The sequence below is a fragment of the Oncorhynchus clarkii genome, chromosome 30, assembly GCF_045791955.1.
Source record: "Oncorhynchus clarkii lewisi isolate Uvic-CL-2024 chromosome 30, UVic_Ocla_1.0, whole genome shotgun sequence".
Taxonomy (NCBI): domain Eukaryota; kingdom Metazoa; phylum Chordata; class Actinopteri; order Salmoniformes; family Salmonidae; genus Oncorhynchus; species Oncorhynchus clarkii.
The window spans coordinates 10,646,307-10,665,490 of record NC_092176.1 but is presented as its reverse complement, the minus strand read 5'-3'; the positions used below and the strand labels follow the sequence as shown (position 1 = coordinate 10,665,490).

Sequence of the window (19,184 nt, the reverse complement as noted above, 5' to 3'; positions counted from 1 at the left end):
CAGAACAAGCAAGGAGGTGGGCAGAACAAGCAAGGAGGTGGGCAGAGCCAAGCCAAAGCTAGCGAGATCCTATTGGTAAGTTCTAGCAAGTATTTGCATGTTTCGTTCGGAAACGCCTACTCCAGTGCAGTGCGCGTGTACAATACCGACATACGCCTTTGCACTCCTTCTAAACAACGCGATTTATTTTTATTTGGCAAAGGGTAACGTCTACAAAACTTAGTCCACTCTGCTCATAACATATTATAGTTTTAAGAACAGAAAACGTGTTTGAGATCAAATGTGTAATCGATGAGAAGATGTGCAGAATGTCGGACAAAATCTCTCGGTCCATCTTCTCCCATCCCATCTTCTCCCACTACTGGGCTTCCTCTCACTATCATATTTGGTAGTGATTGGAAACGCCAAGCGGAAGCTTCACATTTATACATTCGTCGAAATATCTCTCATTGTTCTGTGGTTTAAGCGTTGTTGTATTTATTTCAAGACGGACATTATCAACACCAACATTACCATTTAGGAAACATAGTGTTAATTTACGTTATAGCAAACATAATCGAAATGGAAATGTGAATACTGATTTGATATGTGCACAAATTCGTCTTGTTCCAAGCGTTTGGCAAGGTACGAAATGACTCTGTCTTGTTAGCTAACTTAGCTCACATTAGCTAGCCTAGCTTGTTGACCCTTTTTGCTTTGCAGCTGGTACACTGTATACTCTTAGCATGTAATTTTGAGATACATGGGATCGTTTTTCATTAAAGATTATTAACGTTAATTAATTGCGTCAAAAATAATGTCCCAATATGAGCTTGATACGTGACCTATATACGGCCGTTTTTTTTTTAGCTAACGTTAGCAGCAAGCTAAATAATATAGTAATCATTCAATGTTTTTTATATAACCTTTATTTATCTAGGCAAGTCAGTTAAGAACAAATTATCTTTTACAATCACGGCCTATCCCGGCCAAACCCTAACCCAGACGACGCTGGGCCAATTGTGCCCCGCCTATGAGACGAGACTGCTTGCTTTTCAATACATCCATTCTACTATCAATAACATTTTGCTGGACACCTTTTAAGAAATAATGTTAAAGATGGCAGGCAAAGGTCTCCATGTAAACCATAAAACATAATAATAATAATGTTAATTTAGGTTTAATTAAATAAGCCTTATCAGCAGTTTTGTCTATCACTGCATTTGTCTGTTATTTCTACATTTTGGTGAATATGTAATTTCTGTCCATAACATCACATGAGGACATAATTTCAGGTCAAAATGAAAAGAATAATACTGCAAGCAACACAAGTTACAGATTTGGCTTTTGTCAGCTGATTAACTCCAGCATTTACAATAGAGTTGAGTGGCGACTTCACATTTTTTTTTAAACTAGATAGCTACTGATTTCAGCACCCACAGAATAGCCCACAATTACACCCAATATTGGTCTGTGTAATTGTGTGCTATTCTTTGGTTGCTGAAATAAGTAGTTTTTTAAATTATATTTTATGTGACATTGGTGCTCCAGTCCACCCACCCTAGACACTGCTCAATTCCATTTCAAATTGAGGAGTTGAGTTTAGTCTGCTAGGATTTGTGAGTCATTTTCTGGATCAGAAATTAAAACTAATGATACTGACGTGAGAATATGTGGGGAATAAACGTTTGTCAATAATGATCACTCATATGCAGATAATGAGATATGATGTAGTTGTTAGTTAGCCAGTCAGTGAATTCCCTATCAACTTGATGAGGCTGCCATTTTAAACAACTAATACTGCAGTCAGCTAGCCAACTAACATTAGCTAACCACCAAAACGTGACTAACTACAACATGAAAATAATATAGCTATTGTATTTCTGATCAAATATTACCATATAGCTAGACCCTTTCTGCTAAATGTACTCTGAAAAATAAATAATTATATATGTACTCTGAACAAACGGTTACCTAGAAAACATTAGCTAGCCCTACTGAGCTAGCTAACCAAGGATATCCATGTGACTTCTCCTGGCAAAATTCCTTTGAAAATATTTTTCTCAATCTCAAATACTCTTACCACTGTAGCACTGTTCCTAAATAAAGATAATTGTAGACAGCAGTTAAGTTTGAAGTGATTTTATTACGGTTAGCTAGTTAAATGAAAAACATTGAGCGGACTCGTAATGGCGTCTTTTTGTAGGCACTAACGGAGGCTTAAAGGCGTGCGCATACATAGGTTCCATTCGCTCCTATCAGAACTCGGCAAGGCGAAGCAACTGTTAAGTTCATGTTTTAAGTATCCCTATATTTCTGTCATTATGGTGCTATCACTTTGCTACACCTGCGCAAGAGTCTCACTGGAGATGGGCCTGGCCTGAGTGCAATGGCAACTATGTACAGTGGACGATGAACGATGAATTAAACGTTGTTAAACTGGAACCTAATCGTTGTCATTTTTAGTTAACAGCAACCGTCTGTGCTCGCATAATTCCTAAAGACCTTCACTTGAAATATTTGAAAAAGCATCAATATTAATTGTTGTTCCTCTTGAACCACCGTAGCAACAACATAGCCAGAAACACTTCCTCAAAATAATAAGAATTAATCTAAGATAAATCAAGAAATCTGTCATTCACTTGGACGTTTTTGCCGAAGAGGTCTTAGTCACGCAATTTTACATCTAGCTAAGATGTTTGGTGCATGAAAACTAGCCGTCTCTCGTCGAATGACAACAAATTCTTCATGTTCCCACACCTACTAGGAGTAGTACTGTTGACCAATCACCGAAGAATGGGTGTAGGCTTCGGCTACAGAATATGAGAAGAGTGCAACTGCGTCCCGCAATTTGGGACATTCCTGCATCCCCTGTACATAGACGGGAGGGGCAGGAACACAGTAGGTGGCAGTAATGCACTATGACGTTGGATTCCGACCGCTGATAAAACCCACAGAAGAGACGCGGCCGACAATTATAAAAACGTTAGGGCATCTAGCTTCAGGGGATGCCTTGCTTGACCACACCTTCCTTCCTTGCTCCTGGCCTGCCCTGCCTTTTCCACCAATCCATTTGTTTCTTATGGACAGAAAAGAGCAGAAGCTTCCTGTCCGATCAGGTCCATTGTTTACTGAGCGGTCGACAATGGTAGCTAGCTATAGCTAGTACACACGGGCAGATGGCGTCTTTCGCCCCAGGTGTCGCTAACTAGCAAGTTAGCTAGCACACGGTGCTGTCCAAGCCTCTCGCCCGCTGTGCTAGCGGGAGGCGGGGGCGACTGGTAGACAGTTGCAGTTGCACACTATTGCCGAACTTCGACTTGACTCAAGAAAAAAATGTGTGTGCTCGAACAGTCGGAAAAAACTGTTTTGACTGGGAAGCATGCAACAGACTTAACTTTAGCTTGTTGGCTAAAAGCTGTGATAAATAAGGTCTGTGGTAAACACAGGTTTCAGAGATCTTATACGTTTGGTTCTACGTGATCATCTTCATCATCTAATGTAACTTTTTGTGAATTTTGAAGCATTTATGTAATCAAAATTATGCTTCATAATTCATAAAGGTCATGTTAACTGACTGATGTTATCTCAGAACAAAACGTATAAGATCTTCTAAGCCGGTGTTAACCTCAGACCTTATTTTTGGCGTTTCTCCCAAAAACCCAGTCTTTCCCCATAAATTTCCCCCATAGGAATGGCTGAACGAACCAGAGATTTAATTTCCGTTTTTCAGGGCTACAAACTGGCGAGCTCTATTCTGCAGCATAAATCTGACCTACTCCCGACAGCTTCATGGCGCAGGGCAAGTGAAAAGGGAAAAATACTTTAAAATCCCAGCAACAGAAGATGTCCTGACTGAAATAGCTGGATCAAATGTAAAACGTGAAATTGAGTTCTGATTGTGTCCTCAACTGTACAATATCGAGCATGTGAGCTCAGAGATGTGTGAAATTGTGACTTAAATCAGATAACTGAACCTTTTCAGATGATGGCATTTTCACATTGACCTGAAATGACCAATTCCAAGCATTTCAAAGGCACATGTTGACAGGTGGTCATGCTTAAGTGTTATATCAAGGATCCAAAATCTGATCTGAACAAAATATTATTGCTGATTATTTTCTCTTGTGTTTAGCTGTTGTTTTTATTTTTACAACTGATAAACCTTTGCCTGTCACTGTTTTAATGATCAATAATGCTATGCTTTTCATTTTCAAGAATTGTATTGGGCCTATTGTAAAACATAGCTAGCAATCTAGCTAGCTATGATTATGGGTGGCTGCCATTGACATTTTGACACCCTGTGGGTGGGGTAAAACAGTCCCCATTTCTCTGAGGGAAATGTTACAGTTTATTTGTTTTGGATCTAATCACATAAAACAAAATGTTTTTTTCAGGATGCAGGATCTTCAAGACCTTGACAATGAAACATGTTGGCTTGTCAAAGAGCTGAAGTCATACATTGCTCAAGAAGCAGACTTTTTACCGAGGGAAACTGGCCTCAATATAATGGAGTCTGCAGCAGAGGTAGGTATTGCTATCCCAGTGACCCAGTTCTATATACTGTACTTACCTTTCAGTAGTGTTTTGATGTGCTATTTTGATGTTTTGTTGTGGTGTTTAACATTCATTTTTCAGAATCACAATGGAGTCTCTGCAAAATGCAGAAATGCCAAAGTTGAAGACCTGTGGAGCCTGGCCAGTTTCTTTGGTTTCAGTACCCAGACATTTGTCCTAGCTGTCAATCTACTGGATAGGTTCTTAGCCATTATGAAGGTGTGTATTTTAAAGATATTTGTTTTGTGATGTGGTCACACTGAATATTCTACATGATTGCATATTGTATGCATTTTGTTTATTGTTTGATACCTGTGTTGTTGTTGTTTACGTTGTGTAAATTTGCATGCTTTTTATTTTGTTTTTTAATTATAATCGAACTCTGCAGAAGTAGCCCATTAATGCTGACTAGTGTATCACTATAATGGCATGTTCACAGGTCCAACCTAAGCACGTGCCCTGCATTGGAGTCTCCTGTCTCCATATTGCTGCCAAAATGGTTGAGGACGAGTGCAACATCTCACCCACCCATGAACTCATTCGCATCAGCCAAAGCAAGTTCACTGTGTCTGACCTCAGCCGAATGGAGAAGATCATCTCTGAAAAACTCAACTTGGAGCTCAAAGCCATCACAGCCTTAACTTTTTTACACTTATACCATGCTGTCATTGTATCACTTACATCAGAAAGGTGAGCACTTTGTTTCTCAATTGATCACTTTTCGCATTATGCCATCAGTTATGTATTTTTCCAATGGCTAGAAGCTGTAAAGTTGATATACTAATGATCAGTTGACATGACGATCACATGAGAGTTCCCTTTATTTTAAGGGGGGAGATCCCAAGCATTGAAAGACTGGAAGCCCAGCTAAAAGCCTGCTTATGCCAGCTTATTTTCTCTAAAGCAAAAGTAAGAATTATTCTCAGGCCAATACACTTTTAAATGACAAGAATGTTAACTTTGAGTTGTAGGACTGATACGTTTTTTCATTTTTTTCTTCAGCCATCGGTGCTGGCACTGTCTGTCATTACTCAGGAATTTGATGCCCTCCAGTCTCTTGCCATGTTGGAAATTGTCCAAGAACTCCAAAGGCACTTAAAGGTATTATACAGTTTACTTACATAGCCCTCAGTTTGATATGACGGTGTTGTGACCAATGACAGTTATTATATTGTTAGAATACAAAGACCCACTGAGGCTGACACTGGCATTATACTTTACCCTGGCACTGAACAAGTGAAGTCATCTGACAACATGCTACATGAAACTAGCACCTTCTGGCTTGGATGACTAATCTCTTTATTTATATTTAATTATTATATTTATGTCTTCCGCCAGCTTCTCAAATGTTTCCTGTTCCCTTCACAGATTGTTGACAGTGAGTTACTCTACTGGAGGGGACTCGTGGCCAAATGCATGACTGAGTACAGCTCAAGTGAATGTAACAAACCAGACAACAAAAAACTGGTGTGGATCGTGTCCAGACGAACTGCCCAAAATTTGCACGCTAATCACTTCAGTGTCCCTGAACTGCCGACTATTCCAGAGGGCAGCTGGGATGAAAGTGAGAGGTAAACAAACAGCCCCTTTTAATGCACTTCACTGTTTAATAATATAATAACATTTGACTACATTAGAGCTACTGTGTGTGAACATAAAGGCTCATTATTGAATTGTACTGCAGCGTAATGCACCACATCACTTCTACATTGCTATGATGTTTCAGGGAAGAAACTCACTAATCTGAAGATGGCAATGATTACATCTGTTCTCCCCTGCATATATTTAGTGAGGATTCCTGTGAGGATATGAGCTGTGAAGAGGACAGCCTGTGCGGCTCTCCTGGCAGTGATGCAGAGGGAGCCTTCTTCCCCTCAGAGTTTTGCAACCAGGGCAGAAAATGATACTCCTCTCTTTTTGATGAGCTTAAATTCACGATAGGGATTGTATGTGTAACCAGGGTGCTAACTGTAACTTTTCCCTAAATGTAACTTTCCTTGTCGTTCGTAAAACATTTATGTTAATTACTATACAGTATGTGTGGCAGATGGGTATCTAACTCAAGCTGCCTGCGCGACTTGTTAGACCTCTGAGCTAAAGCCTAGGTGTGGAAGCTAACAAATCCTCCGGTCCAAAGTAAGTTTACTGATCACGGGAGCGTATTCAACAAACCACCTCTGCTACATACGTATTCTGGAAATCTGAATGACAGGACCTACCAAGTGCCTGTGTTAATCCATGTGCAGTTTTAAAATTTTTGTTATGATTTTAGATAGATCTTAGTGGAATTTAAATTGCAATATCTTGGCAGCTGACTGGCAATAAGATCTTAAAATGCCTTTTTAAATATGTTCCTGGTGTCAATCTAAGTCAAAACTTGACACATTCCAGTTGTCATTAAAGGGATTTTTCATCCAAATTTAAAATGACACGTATGTTTCCTTACCTGTCGTGTAATAAGCAGTCTATGCACAAGGTATGACAGCAATCCATGCTTTGGTTTAGTTTCCCTGGCACTGTTTCCACATGCTAACATTTTAGCATTTGTGGCACAAATCCCATTCAAGTCATTGGTATTAGCTGTTTTTGCACATCTACACCAAATCATACAAAAGTATCTCAAATTGATTATGAAGCTCAACAAAGTCACTTCTAGATGTTTTGAACATTTTGCATGAAAAATACATCATTAGATTTGTTCAACAAATGCTAAAACTTTAGCATGTGCTAGGGATGCTAAACCAAATAATGGATTGCTGTCAAACCTTGTCCATAGACAGGGTAAGAAAACCAATACAGTATGTAATTTGGGTGTACTATCCCTTTAAGCACAATGGCAAAATGATTTTCTACCTAGGATGTCCGTCCCGCACACTAACTGTTCAATCAATGGGAAATACCCAACATCGGTACATTGTGCAAGTTTTACCGGTTTTATAGAATAGTATTAATGTAGTAGTTGCCAATTCACCATGTTATTGTAATGTGTTTGTGAGATTATATGCAGGATGATACTGTATTCTATTAATGGTGGCTTGTATGGAAGTATGTCAATGGGATTCTGTTAGAGAATGATGGTGATTGTTGATTCAGTACACGTGCAAAATATGTATATGTAAATGAATAACACATTTACATAACTTGTATAAGAAATTATTTTAAAAAAGTGAATGTGTTATCATTCTTTGTGAATAAGCCATTTTATGTTACTGTATATCAACATGTTGTTATAAACAAACCATGTTTGCTTGGAAAAAAGAACCCTGCAAATAAAAGGATTACAATTTTTAAACCCTGTTGTGTTTTCCCTATTATTGTTAAGGCCCAGTGCAGTCAATGCTTTTCCTGTACTTTATACAGTGCATTCGGAAAGTATTCAGACCCCTTGACTTTTTGCCACATTTTGTTACGTTACAGCCTTATTCTAAAATGGATTGAGTCGTTTTTTCCCTCTTATCAATCTAGACACAATACCCCATAATGACAAAGAAAAAGTTTTTTTAAAATTTGTTTTGCACATTTATAAAAATTTTAAAAAAGAATTTAATATCACATTTACGTAAGTATTCAGACCCTTTACTTGGTACTTTGTTGAAGCACCTTTGCAGCGATTACAGCTTTAGGTCTTCTTGGGCACACCTGTATTTAGGGAGTTTCTCCCGTTGTTCTCGGCAGATCCTCTCATGCTCTGTCAGGTTGGATGGGGAGCGTCGCTCCACAGCTATTTTCAGGTCCCTCCAGAGATGTTCGCTTGGGTTCTAGTCCGGGATCTGGCTTGGCTACTCAAGGAAATTCAGAGACTTGTCCTGAAGCCACTCCTGCGTTGTCTTGGATGTGTGCTTAGTGTCCTTGTCCTTTTGGACGATGAACCTTCGCCCCAGTCTGAGGTCCTCAGCGCTCTGGAGCAGGTTTTCATCAAGGATCTCTCTGTACTTTGCTCCATTCATCTTTCCTTCGATCCGGAATAGTCTCCCAGTCCGTGCCACTGAAAAACATCCCCCCAGCATGATGTTGCCACCATCATGCTTCACCGTAGGGATGGTGCCAGGTTTCCTCCAGACGTGATGCTTGACATTCAGGCCAAATAGTTCAATGTTGGTTTCATCAGACCAGAGAATTTTGTTTCTCATGGTCTGAGATTCCTTTATGTGCCTTTTGGCAAACGCCAAGCAGGATGTCATGTGCCTTTTACTGAGGAGTGGCTTCCATCTGGCCACTCTACCATAAAGGCCTGATCGGTGGAGTGCTGCAGAGATGGTTGTCCTGGATGTTTCTCCCATCTCCACAGAGGAACTCTGGAGCTATGTCAGAGTGACCATTGGGTTCTTGGTCACCTCCCTGACCAAGGCCCTTCTCTACCAATTGCTCATTTTGGCCAGGTGGCCAGCCCTAGGAAGAGTGTTGGTGCTTCCAAACTTCTTTCATTTAAGAACGATGGAGGCTACTGTGTTCTTGGGGACCTTCAATGCGGCAGAAATGTTTTGGTACCCTTCTATTGATCTGTGTTCTAGGGCCAAGTCCTTCGACCTCATGGCTTGGTTTTCGTTCTGACATGCACTGTCAACTGTGGGACCTTATATAGACAGGTGTGTGCCTTTCCAAATCATGTCCAATCAATTGAATTTACCACCAGTGGACTCAAATCAAATCCACTGGTGGTAATCTCAAGGATGATCAATGGAAACAGGATGCACCTGAGCTCAATTTCGAAATTCATAGCAAAGGGTCTGAATGCTTACGTAAATAAGGTATTTCTGTTTTGAATTTTGTATATGTTTGAAAAAAATATTTAAACCTGTTTTTGCTTTTTCATTATTCATTCAATTTTACAATAAGGCTGTATCGTAATAACATTTGGAAAAAGTCAAGGGGTCTGAATACTTTCTGAATGCACTGTATATATTTCCACACCATGAAGTTGGAATAATACTGTGAACATGATAATGCCCTCTCAGTGTAAGAGCTGTTTGAAAATGTCAGCCTGTTTTGGTGCATGGAGTTTTGGCCTGCCTGCAGTAAATTAGTTAAAGACCAATAAGAAATTAGTTCCAAACCTCTCTGCCAATAACAGCTATTTTCCCCCTTCCCTCTCAGACCATGCGCAGACAGTTGTAGGAAATTATTGCTTGAGAAATTGCTCTTTGCTGAGAAGCTATTTTTGTTTATTTTTGACCATTTCAATTGAAAACAATCACAGTAAAGTACTTAATTTTTACCCAGAAATGATTTGTTATCGTAAAAAAAACGGCTGCATTGGACCTTTAAACTGATATGCTACTGTTAATGAGATGTACTTTAGTATTCGTAGGGACATCCCTTATTCAGATGCTGATCAGGCTTCCACATTTGCAAAATATTATGTGATTCAGTATTTTGTACAGTCAGCAAGTAATATTCGATGGTATGCATAACACATTACGTTTGTTGCTCCCATCTCTAAACCACGGAGGTGTAATACAGTCATGACACTTTTAGTCATATTTTCATCTGGGCTCAACAAACACTTCTCCATTTGCACCGGAATATGTGAAATGATTTAATGGGGAGAGGTTGCGTAGCCGAGACTGGTGAGAATTTTGCTGGATTGATACATTGACGTGAATTTCAGATGCATCGCCCTAATGGTATTAATCTGGCTGCCTGGAGAGAATTCAGTTCAGCGCAAAGGCAAGGCAAGGCAGCAGGGATGATGTGAGTGCACGAAGACAAATCGCTAACTGCCATTTCAACCACATTGCATATTTGCCGTCCATTTTACATTGGAAAGCATGTTTATTTTGTGTCATAATACGAATATGTATAGCCAAAATCAAGATCTAGAATCGAGGTGATGAAGGCTGGCACATTTCCATCGCTATTATTCAAGGAATGAAAACGCTCCAAGATGGTCCGCATCGCAAACGCTCTGGGTCTTGTCATATTGATGGTTGCTCTTCTCATTTTATCCTTAATAAGTTATGTGTCCATTAGAAAGGACAGCATCTTCTCTTCCACAAAAAATGACAATATGGGAGGACCACGGATAATGTTCCACGCAGGATTTCGGTGAGTAAGCTAAACCAAGATTTGGAAGCTCATCATTTTTTTATTTTGATATGACGCATGTAAAAATCCTGAAATGGTCCGATAATATGTGATTTATTTCATTCTGACAAGGCGCACGCGGTATTTTTTTTTCCAACGTAATCTTTATGATTGATTATGTCTACATTGTTCTGTAGGCTATGGCATTATATGGCCAAATGTATTAGAGGAATCAGGGCCTGAATAAATCATCAAAATAAATAATAATTCCTCTGCAAGCGGAAGTAGCCTAACTAATGCAAACCCCTGCCTCAATTAATTAGCCTTACATTAAATGTTTAATGACATTTCAACTGTAGAATCATCGACAGTAGGTTTTTGCCCCCCCCCCCCCCCCCCAAATATATATATATATATATATATATATATATATATATATATATATATTGTTTATTGTTATGTGGTTATTGTGACGCGCCAGGCTATGTTTCCATGTTCCGTGCTTTTGCACGTATGTTCATTTGGTACATTAGCTTTGGTGAGTGTTTTTTCGCGCGTTGCACTTTTGCCTTTTTGCAGGAGGTTTTGACGCAGTTTGCGTCCGTCTGTTTGTTCACTCCAGCCTGAATAAAGTGTGCGCCTGTTCACAAAACTCCTGCTCTCCTGCATCTGACTTCGCCACCAGTATACTTTGACAGTCCAAGGTGCTGCTAGATGTTATTGTGCCTATACTGTTACAAGCCCACACATGAATGCATGCTATGAGTTGGCTTGGACATGCTGACAATAATGCTGACAATATGAATAGCTCTTTACTAAGGAAAACCCTTTTCTTCTCAGGTCACAGTTTGCCATGAATTTCCTGGACCCATCCTTCATCCCGTTAACCAATGCTCTGAACGAGGAGCTGCAAGGGAAACCCTCCAAATGGAAATTCAATAGGACAGCTTTTTATCAGCAAAGGTATTATTATTATTATTATTATTATTCGGTTTAAACAGAATACTGTTTATGTGTTTAGTAGAACATTTCAGTTTATTTGTCGTTTGCAGTTGGCTACATTGCAACATTGCATTTAGTTGAAACAGCAGCTGTGAGCTGATATTTTGATCTGTTTACAACTTTTCAGGAAAGAGATCTTCCATTACATTGATGTGGCAAACAACTTCTCCCTCACCAAGAATGGTGTGCGCGTCGGCCAGCTGATGCACTTCGACTACTCCAGTCACAAGTATGTCTTCTCTATAAGCAACAACCTGAAGTCACTGCTTCCTGATGCTTCACCCATCCAGAACAAGCACTACAACGTGTGTGCCGTGGTGGGTAACAGTGGGATCCTGACAGGCAGTCACTGTGGGCCAGAGATCGACAGTGCCGACTTTATCTTCCGCTGCAACTTCGCCCCTACCGACTCCTACTACAAGGATGTGGGCCGGAAGACCAACCTCACCACCTTTAACCCCAGCATCCTGGAGAGGTACTACAACAACCTTTTGACCATCCAGGACCGCAACAACTTCTTCCTCAACCTGAAGAAGCTGGAGGGGGCCATTTTGTGGATCCCTGCATTTTTCCTCCACACCTCGGCCACCGTCACACGGACCCTGGTGGACTTCTTTGTTGAGCACAAGGGGCAGCTGAAAATCGAGCTGGCCTGGCCTGGAAACATCATGCAGGATGTCAACAAGTGAGTATGGAGAGACTGAGTTTATTGTGCCAGAGTTCTGGGAATCAGAACTGTCATTGGTGGTTTTGTTCTCACTTTCAGACACCATTGTTCCTACATACTGTACACACAAAAATTACCCAACTGCTGGGTTGTAGGCATTGGGTCACTTAGGTTGTTTTCTTTTAAAAGAGCAAGGTTGGGTTTTAATGCTGGGTTATTGATGCTGGGTTATTGAAATAGACTGCAGGCGTGGCTTAGTAGGGGCGTGGCTTTCAGATAGCCACCTGTGAAAGTAAATGTTATTCCTGTTAATCTGTTCTGTTGTATTATTACTGCATGTTAAGGTTGAACACTGGCAGTTTGAAGTTTTTATGAGGCTCACAGAAGGCTTACAGAGGTTTTGTGTTCCTTAAAGAGCACTTTGCCAAAACTGCCTGGTGGGATGGAGTTTTGGCCTGTGACCAGGCAGGAAATTAGTTAATAGACCAATAAGAAAGAGAGTCACAAACCTTTCGGCCAATAACAGCTAGTTTTGTGTAGAGGTCGACCGATTAATCGGAATGGCCGATTAATTAGGGCCGATTTCAAGTTTTCATAACAATCGGAAATCTGTATTTTTGGGCGCTGATTTGCCGATTTTTGTATTCCATTTTTTATATACCTTTACATACCTATTTAACTAGGCAAGTCAGTTAAGAACACATTCTTATTTTCAATGACGGCCTAGGAACGGTGGGTTAACTGCCTTGTTCAGAGGCAGAACGACAGATTTTCACCTTGTCAGCTCGGGGGATCCAATCTTGCAACCGTACAGTTAACTAGTCCAACGCAATAATGACCTGCCTCTCTCTCGTTGCGCTCCACAAGGAGACTGCCTGTTACGCGAATTCAGTAAGCCAAGGTAAGTTGCTAGCTAGCATTAAACTTATCTTATAAAAAACAATCAATCATAATCACTAGTTAACTACACATGGTTGATGATATTACTAGATATTATCTAGTGTGTCCTAATAATCTGACTGAGCGGTGGTAGACAGAACCAGCTGCGTAAATGTAACAGTATAGACTTTACGTCCGTCCCCTCGCCCCGACCTGGGCGTGAACCAGGGACGCTCTGCACACATCAACAGTCACCCTCAAAGCATCGTTACCCATCGCTCCACAAAAGCTGCGTCCCTTGCAGAGCAAGGGGAACCACTACTTCAAGGTCTCAGAGCAAGTGACGTCACCGATTGAAACGCCACTGGCGCGCACCACCGCTAACTAGCTAGCCATTTCACATCGGCTCCATAAACATTAATTCAAACAGCACTTTTGTGCGTTTTGCCAGCTGCTCTTCGTTGTGCGTCAAGCATTGCGCTGTTTATGACTTCAAGCCTATCAACTCCCGAGATGAGGCTCGTGTAACCAAAGTGAAATGGCTAGCTAGTTAGTGCGCGCTAATTATCGTTGTGTTGCTGGTTCGAGCCCAAAGAGGAGCGAGGAGAGGGACAGAAGCTATACTGTTACACTGGCAATACTAAAGTGCCTATAAGAACATCCAATAGTCAAAGTTTAATGAAATACAAATGGTATAGAGGGCAATAGTCCTATAATTCCTATAATAACTACAACCTAAAACTTCTTACCTGGGAATATTGAAGACTCATGTTAAAAGGAACCACCAGCTTTCATATGTTCTCATGTTCTGAGGAAGGAACTGAAACGTTAGCTTTCTTACATAGCACATATTGCACTTTTACTTTCTACTCCAACACTTTGTTTTTGCATTATTTAAACCAAATTGAACATGTTTCATTATTTACTTGAGGCTAAATTGATTTTATTGATGTATTATATTAAGTTAAAATAAGTGGTCATTCAGTATTGTTGTAATTGTCATTATTACAAATAAATAAATAAAAAATTGTCAGATTAATCGGTATAGGCTTTTTTGGTCCCCCAATAATCGGTATCGGTGTCGAAAAATCATAATCGTTGACCTCTAGTTTTGTGTTTTACGCTCCCAACTCAGACCACTCCCAGACAGTCCTAGCACAATTCTTGCTAGAGTCTTTGCTAGGAAGCTTTTATTTGTATTTTATTTTTTATTGAAAACAATCACAGTAAGGTACTTAACTGACACCTAGAAATGATTAGATATTGAGATAAAAATGTCTGAATTGGACCTTTAAAGCTGGAGTCCTTCATGGTGAAACAGCCACATTCGTTTGTGATATTACAACAGCAAATACGTTTTTTTTTATTGGATGCGAGATAGAAGAGCACAATATGATTTTTATCATGCTGTGCAAAGCTCCTCCAATCTAAAAATTTAAATAAACAAAACATTGGTGGTGGGGTGGCCACTGGCGCTGTTTCCCACTACTGCGGATTCCATCTTGAAGAACCTATGTAAGTTCCAGTGTTGAGATAGCTACCACTTTATTACAATATGTAATTAATAATGTTAATATCCAAAAATATTTAAGGAACATTTAAAATGACACTGTACAATCTTAACATGTAATAGAATAGAACAGAACAAATGAACAGGCATGACATTTACTCTCATGGGTGACCAAAAATAACTATCTGAAAGCTACACCCTTAATAAGCCATACCTTCTGAAAAGAATAAGGATTACATTAAAAAAAAAGACCTGCTGCTGGGTCAACCCATCATGAAAGTGAATAAAACCCAACTGATGGTTAAATTAACCCATGTTTGGGTAATCCTAACATCCCAACATGTTGGGTTATTCACGCAAACCAACTGGCTGGGTCAAAATAACCCACCGTGGGTTCTGTCCAATATTTACCCAGTGCTGAGTTAACCAAAAAAACGAATTGGGTTATTTTTAAGAGTCTATCTAAGTAACATAATAAAAAACTCCATCAAAATCTGTCAGTTTAAGCTAGACATATCCGGAAAGTGGCCGAGCTACAGCTGTGTTTGTCAGCCCATGAGACATACCGAATATCGATCTTTTAATGAAAACATCTGTAGCGTCCAAACAGTTTGGCTTACAAAACTAATAGGACCCCACTATGGAAAGGGGGGACTTTCTGTTTTGCTCTATGACACACACAAGTGTCATGGGAATTGTCTGAAGGTAACACAAATGGAAGTATGGAGGTAGTTGTGTGCCAAAAAAAAGCTAAAATATTTCTTAAGCTTTCTTATATCGCTTAGATATAGGACAGACACTTCAAAACTTTATTCCGTATGATTTTTTCTGACTGTCTTTTTTGCCATCTGTCGAACACTTCATTGTCCAAAAAGTGTTTACTTTTCCCCCATAGATATTGGAAGACCAAGAACCTGTCCCCGAAGCGACTCAGCACTGGTATCCTCATGTACACTCTGGCCTCGGCCATGTGTGAGGAGATCCATCTGTATGGCTTCTGGCCCTTCGGCTGGGATCCCAACACAGGCAAGGAGCTGCCCTACCACTACTACGACAAGAAAGGAACCAAGTTCACCACCAAGTGGCAGGAGACCCACCAGCTGCCCAGTGAGTTTAAGCTGCTTTACAAGATGCATGGAGAAGGTGTGACCAAGCTGAGCCTTTCACACTGTTCTTAGACATTCCAGCCTTGGTGACAGTGCGTCAAGAAATTAATTTGGTGGAGCTCCAACACAGCAGCTGACCTTGCGCTCACGTAACATATTTTGCGACTCGAAGCAGACAATGCATGATTTAGTAGTAAGATGTATTACTCTTTCACTCCAGAAACACACCATCATACCACCACTGCATCTTGCCTTTCAGCTTCGTCATAGGGTATGTAATTCACACTTTAGGTTGCGAGGAACATGGCACAGTATTTCAAATGTGGATTACTGGTTGATGTCATTATGATGCTGAATATATTATGTCACACTATCATAGTACTTATCATACAATATTTCACATCACATTATTTGCATTGCTATCATAATTATTGGGATAAATAGATCAATACAACACACGTACATTTTATGAAAAATAATCACTATTTCCAAACGAAAGTTTTTTCCAGAATGTAGGGGTGAGGTGGGGGGCATAATTATTATTAGGCTAAAGCCTTATTTCAAAGGGATTTGATTGTTCTTTTGATATCACTGCTTAGTCTCAGGGAAGGATTTAAGAGAAGGAATGTTTTTTTGTTTTTTTATCAGATGCAAATGCTCCCACTGAGGTGCAAGCAGAGACACTGTCTATTTTCCATCCCTTTTTAGCTACAGTGAAGTACCACAGGTGCCAGCAGACAGCCAATGGGCCCAGCCAGCACACTGCACTGCTAACTACTGTAGCAGTGAGATTTGTTTACAATGCCCCTTAATGTATATAATTGCTGCCCTATTTAGATAAAGATACTGTAGCGATAGCCACAGTCCCACTGTTTTACTGAGATTCTGGTGATCGCTCTGGTAATATTTAAATTTGCGAATGAATAATCTACATTCCAACACCAAGCCATAGACTGAGCTTAGTTACAGTACACTTTAAAGTATATATATTGTTGTTATCATCCCGCTTTAAGAATTGTTCTTGAGAAATTGAACAAAACATTCAGAAAAAGTGTCAGAATTCTGTTTTTAGTTTCATACGACTTCAACTCTTATCTATTTTCAAAATACCATTGAACACCATGGTGCTAAAGGGAAAAGGAATTTCATCAACCAGTCTTTACGTTGTGGGGTGCATACCGTAACAGCATTTTTTTTGTTTTAGTCAAACACTGAACACAGAACTCATGTTATGACCCATGTATCAACACAAGGTCTTCACCACATCCACTGTGTGTAGAAAACTTTAAGAACGCTTTCCTAATATTGTCTCAAGGCTTACAAATCTTTCTTTAACCTGTCTCTCCCCCCCTTCCTCTACACTGATCTGATTGAAGTGGATTTAACAAGTGAAATCCATAAAGGATCATAGCTTTCACCTGTTCAGTCTATGTCATGGAAAGAGAAGGTATTCATAATGGTTTGTACACTCGGTGTATACATTACTTTGACCTTTGAGACATCATCCAGAGAAATTAAGTTTTGTTGAATAATTGTAGCACCTTGTACAAAGAGCATGATACACTATTGAATGACACTGCATGTAAGAAACGAACAAATTATTTGTGCTGATATTCTAATTTAAACAGCACCAGAAACATTGTATGAAAGCTGTTTTAAGGCAGAAATTCCTATCAAACCACTGGGACCAAAATTCTTTGTTTTACCTTTCTGACAATTAAAGAACTAATGTAACTTTATTTTTATATCTCTAGATTATATTTACTCTCCTCAACAAAGTGTTACATGAAACATATACTGTATCAAGTCAAGCTCCACTATGTTAGAGGATTGGGTATGGATTGGTACTGTAGCTTTCAGGATTTAACCATTGATGTCTGTACATTGACTTTGCTCAAACGGTACCATATGATAGCCACATGATGACTCACAGCACATGCTCACATTGGGAAGGAGGTGAGGTTGGTGAAAACACCACAAGTTGGCTGTATTTATTAGACAGAGGGTTTCGTCATAGTGTACATGTCATGCACAAGATATGGGATTGCCCTTATGAGCAGGGGTAGAAAATCTTAGGAATTTACCTTAAAACATTTTTCGTATGAGTTCAGATTTACTATGCTCATGAACCAGATTATGGGTACTTTTAAAAGACAAGTTAGTCAGTATTACATCGACCATGGGTGTCATGCTCACAGAAGTATTTTAGAACAGACCGTTTTTTTCCCCCATCATAGTACTGTCTGTCATTATTATGACACAAATATATGATACGAATGTGCCATTAATTTGTTAGGTAGTAGTTTACTCTTAGTCCATACCCTGGTCGTGTAGATTCGATTTTAGATTAAATTAGATTAATATTTTCACTCATGTTTATTTCTTAAAAGTAAATACACCAAAGAAAGCCCATTAAACAAGAGATACTCATTTATCTGAATGTGATGTGATTTAAAATGTTGGCTTAAGTATGGCAACCAATGTACGACAATATATTTCATTCAATTTATGTTTTTTTATTTGATGTGTTGTCAAATGATTTCCTGACATAGAAAACACTTGGGTAGTTGTGTGGTATATTTGCCTTTTATGTCTTGTCTAATGGGTTCTGTTGTTGAATTATAATGCCTCTATGAATGTCCTCCTTTAAATGCTTCCATGTACTGATCATCTCCAAAGAAAACTACAGTACTACTCACATAAATGAAGAGAATGTATGCTCCCCCACATTTCCTTAGAGCAAAATGTCCAATGTGTGTGCAGACGCGTTTGTGTTCAAAAGGAATGGTACTAACAGAATCCCGGATTGCAAATCACCCCAGTTTGTGCTTGCATGTATTTATTTGATAAGAACAAACTGATAAGTCATCAAAGCAGCCAGCCATTTTCATGTCAAAAGGCAATTATTGGTAAAACCAACATTAATTGTGTTTAAAATGACAGCATTTATTCTTAAGACTTAGGTTTTAATACAATTTCATATTTTTTTCTGTCAGTACTTATGACCTCTAAACATTTTCTATACTTTCTTAAATGTGCATGACAATTTTGTTCCAGTAATAATCAAGCTTAAGTACCAAATGTGCTCTTTGTCGTATACAGTAGAACTCATGGATCCTGTAATGCACTTTGCTATCTATGTTTGTAACACAATAATAGATTTTCTCATTCATATATAAGAAATGTAACCATGACTGTGAATGAGTTGTTGCATAATCAGTTTTGGATTATATATTGTCAATTATAAATGTATGTGCCTGCATTTTCCTTCCATCGATGCCTCAATGTGTCAAATAAAAAAGAAACATACTTTTTACATACGACTCTTCTTCAAACACTTTTGATTAGTATTTAACCATTTAGAATCACACAAAGCCTAGTCATATTACAAATATTGGCTTGAGATCTACACATGGTGCTTTTATTTACTTTTTAATCATTTTACAATGTTACAAAACTG

General features: G+C 39.2%; 2 protein-coding genes across 2 annotated transcripts; both read left to right on the top strand.

Moving 5' to 3' along the window:
* The first annotated feature begins 419 nt into the window (after positions 1-419).
* On the top strand, positions 420-7,833 carry LOC139389810 (cyclin-G2-like). The gene is made up of 8 exons (XM_071136773.1): positions 420-624; positions 4,377-4,506; positions 4,618-4,755; positions 4,976-5,226; positions 5,367-5,445; positions 5,539-5,637; positions 5,905-6,107; positions 6,326-7,833. Exons 1-8 carry the CDS (start codon positions 587-589, stop codon positions 6,438-6,440), a joined length of 1,053 nt encoding a protein of 350 aa, XP_070992874.1. The 5' UTR covers positions 420-586; the 3' UTR covers positions 6,441-7,833.
* A 2,115-nt stretch (positions 7,834-9,948) lies between these two features.
* Positions 9,949-19,040, top strand: LOC139389893 (alpha-N-acetylneuraminate alpha-2,8-sialyltransferase ST8SIA3-like). Its single transcript, XM_071136910.1, has 4 exons — positions 9,949-10,581; positions 11,401-11,523; positions 11,690-12,247; positions 15,514-19,040. Exons 1-4 carry the CDS (start codon positions 10,421-10,423, stop codon positions 15,794-15,796), a joined length of 1,125 nt encoding a protein of 374 aa, XP_070993011.1. The 5' UTR covers positions 9,949-10,420; the 3' UTR covers positions 15,797-19,040.
* The last annotated feature ends 144 nt before the right edge of the window (positions 19,041-19,184 follow it).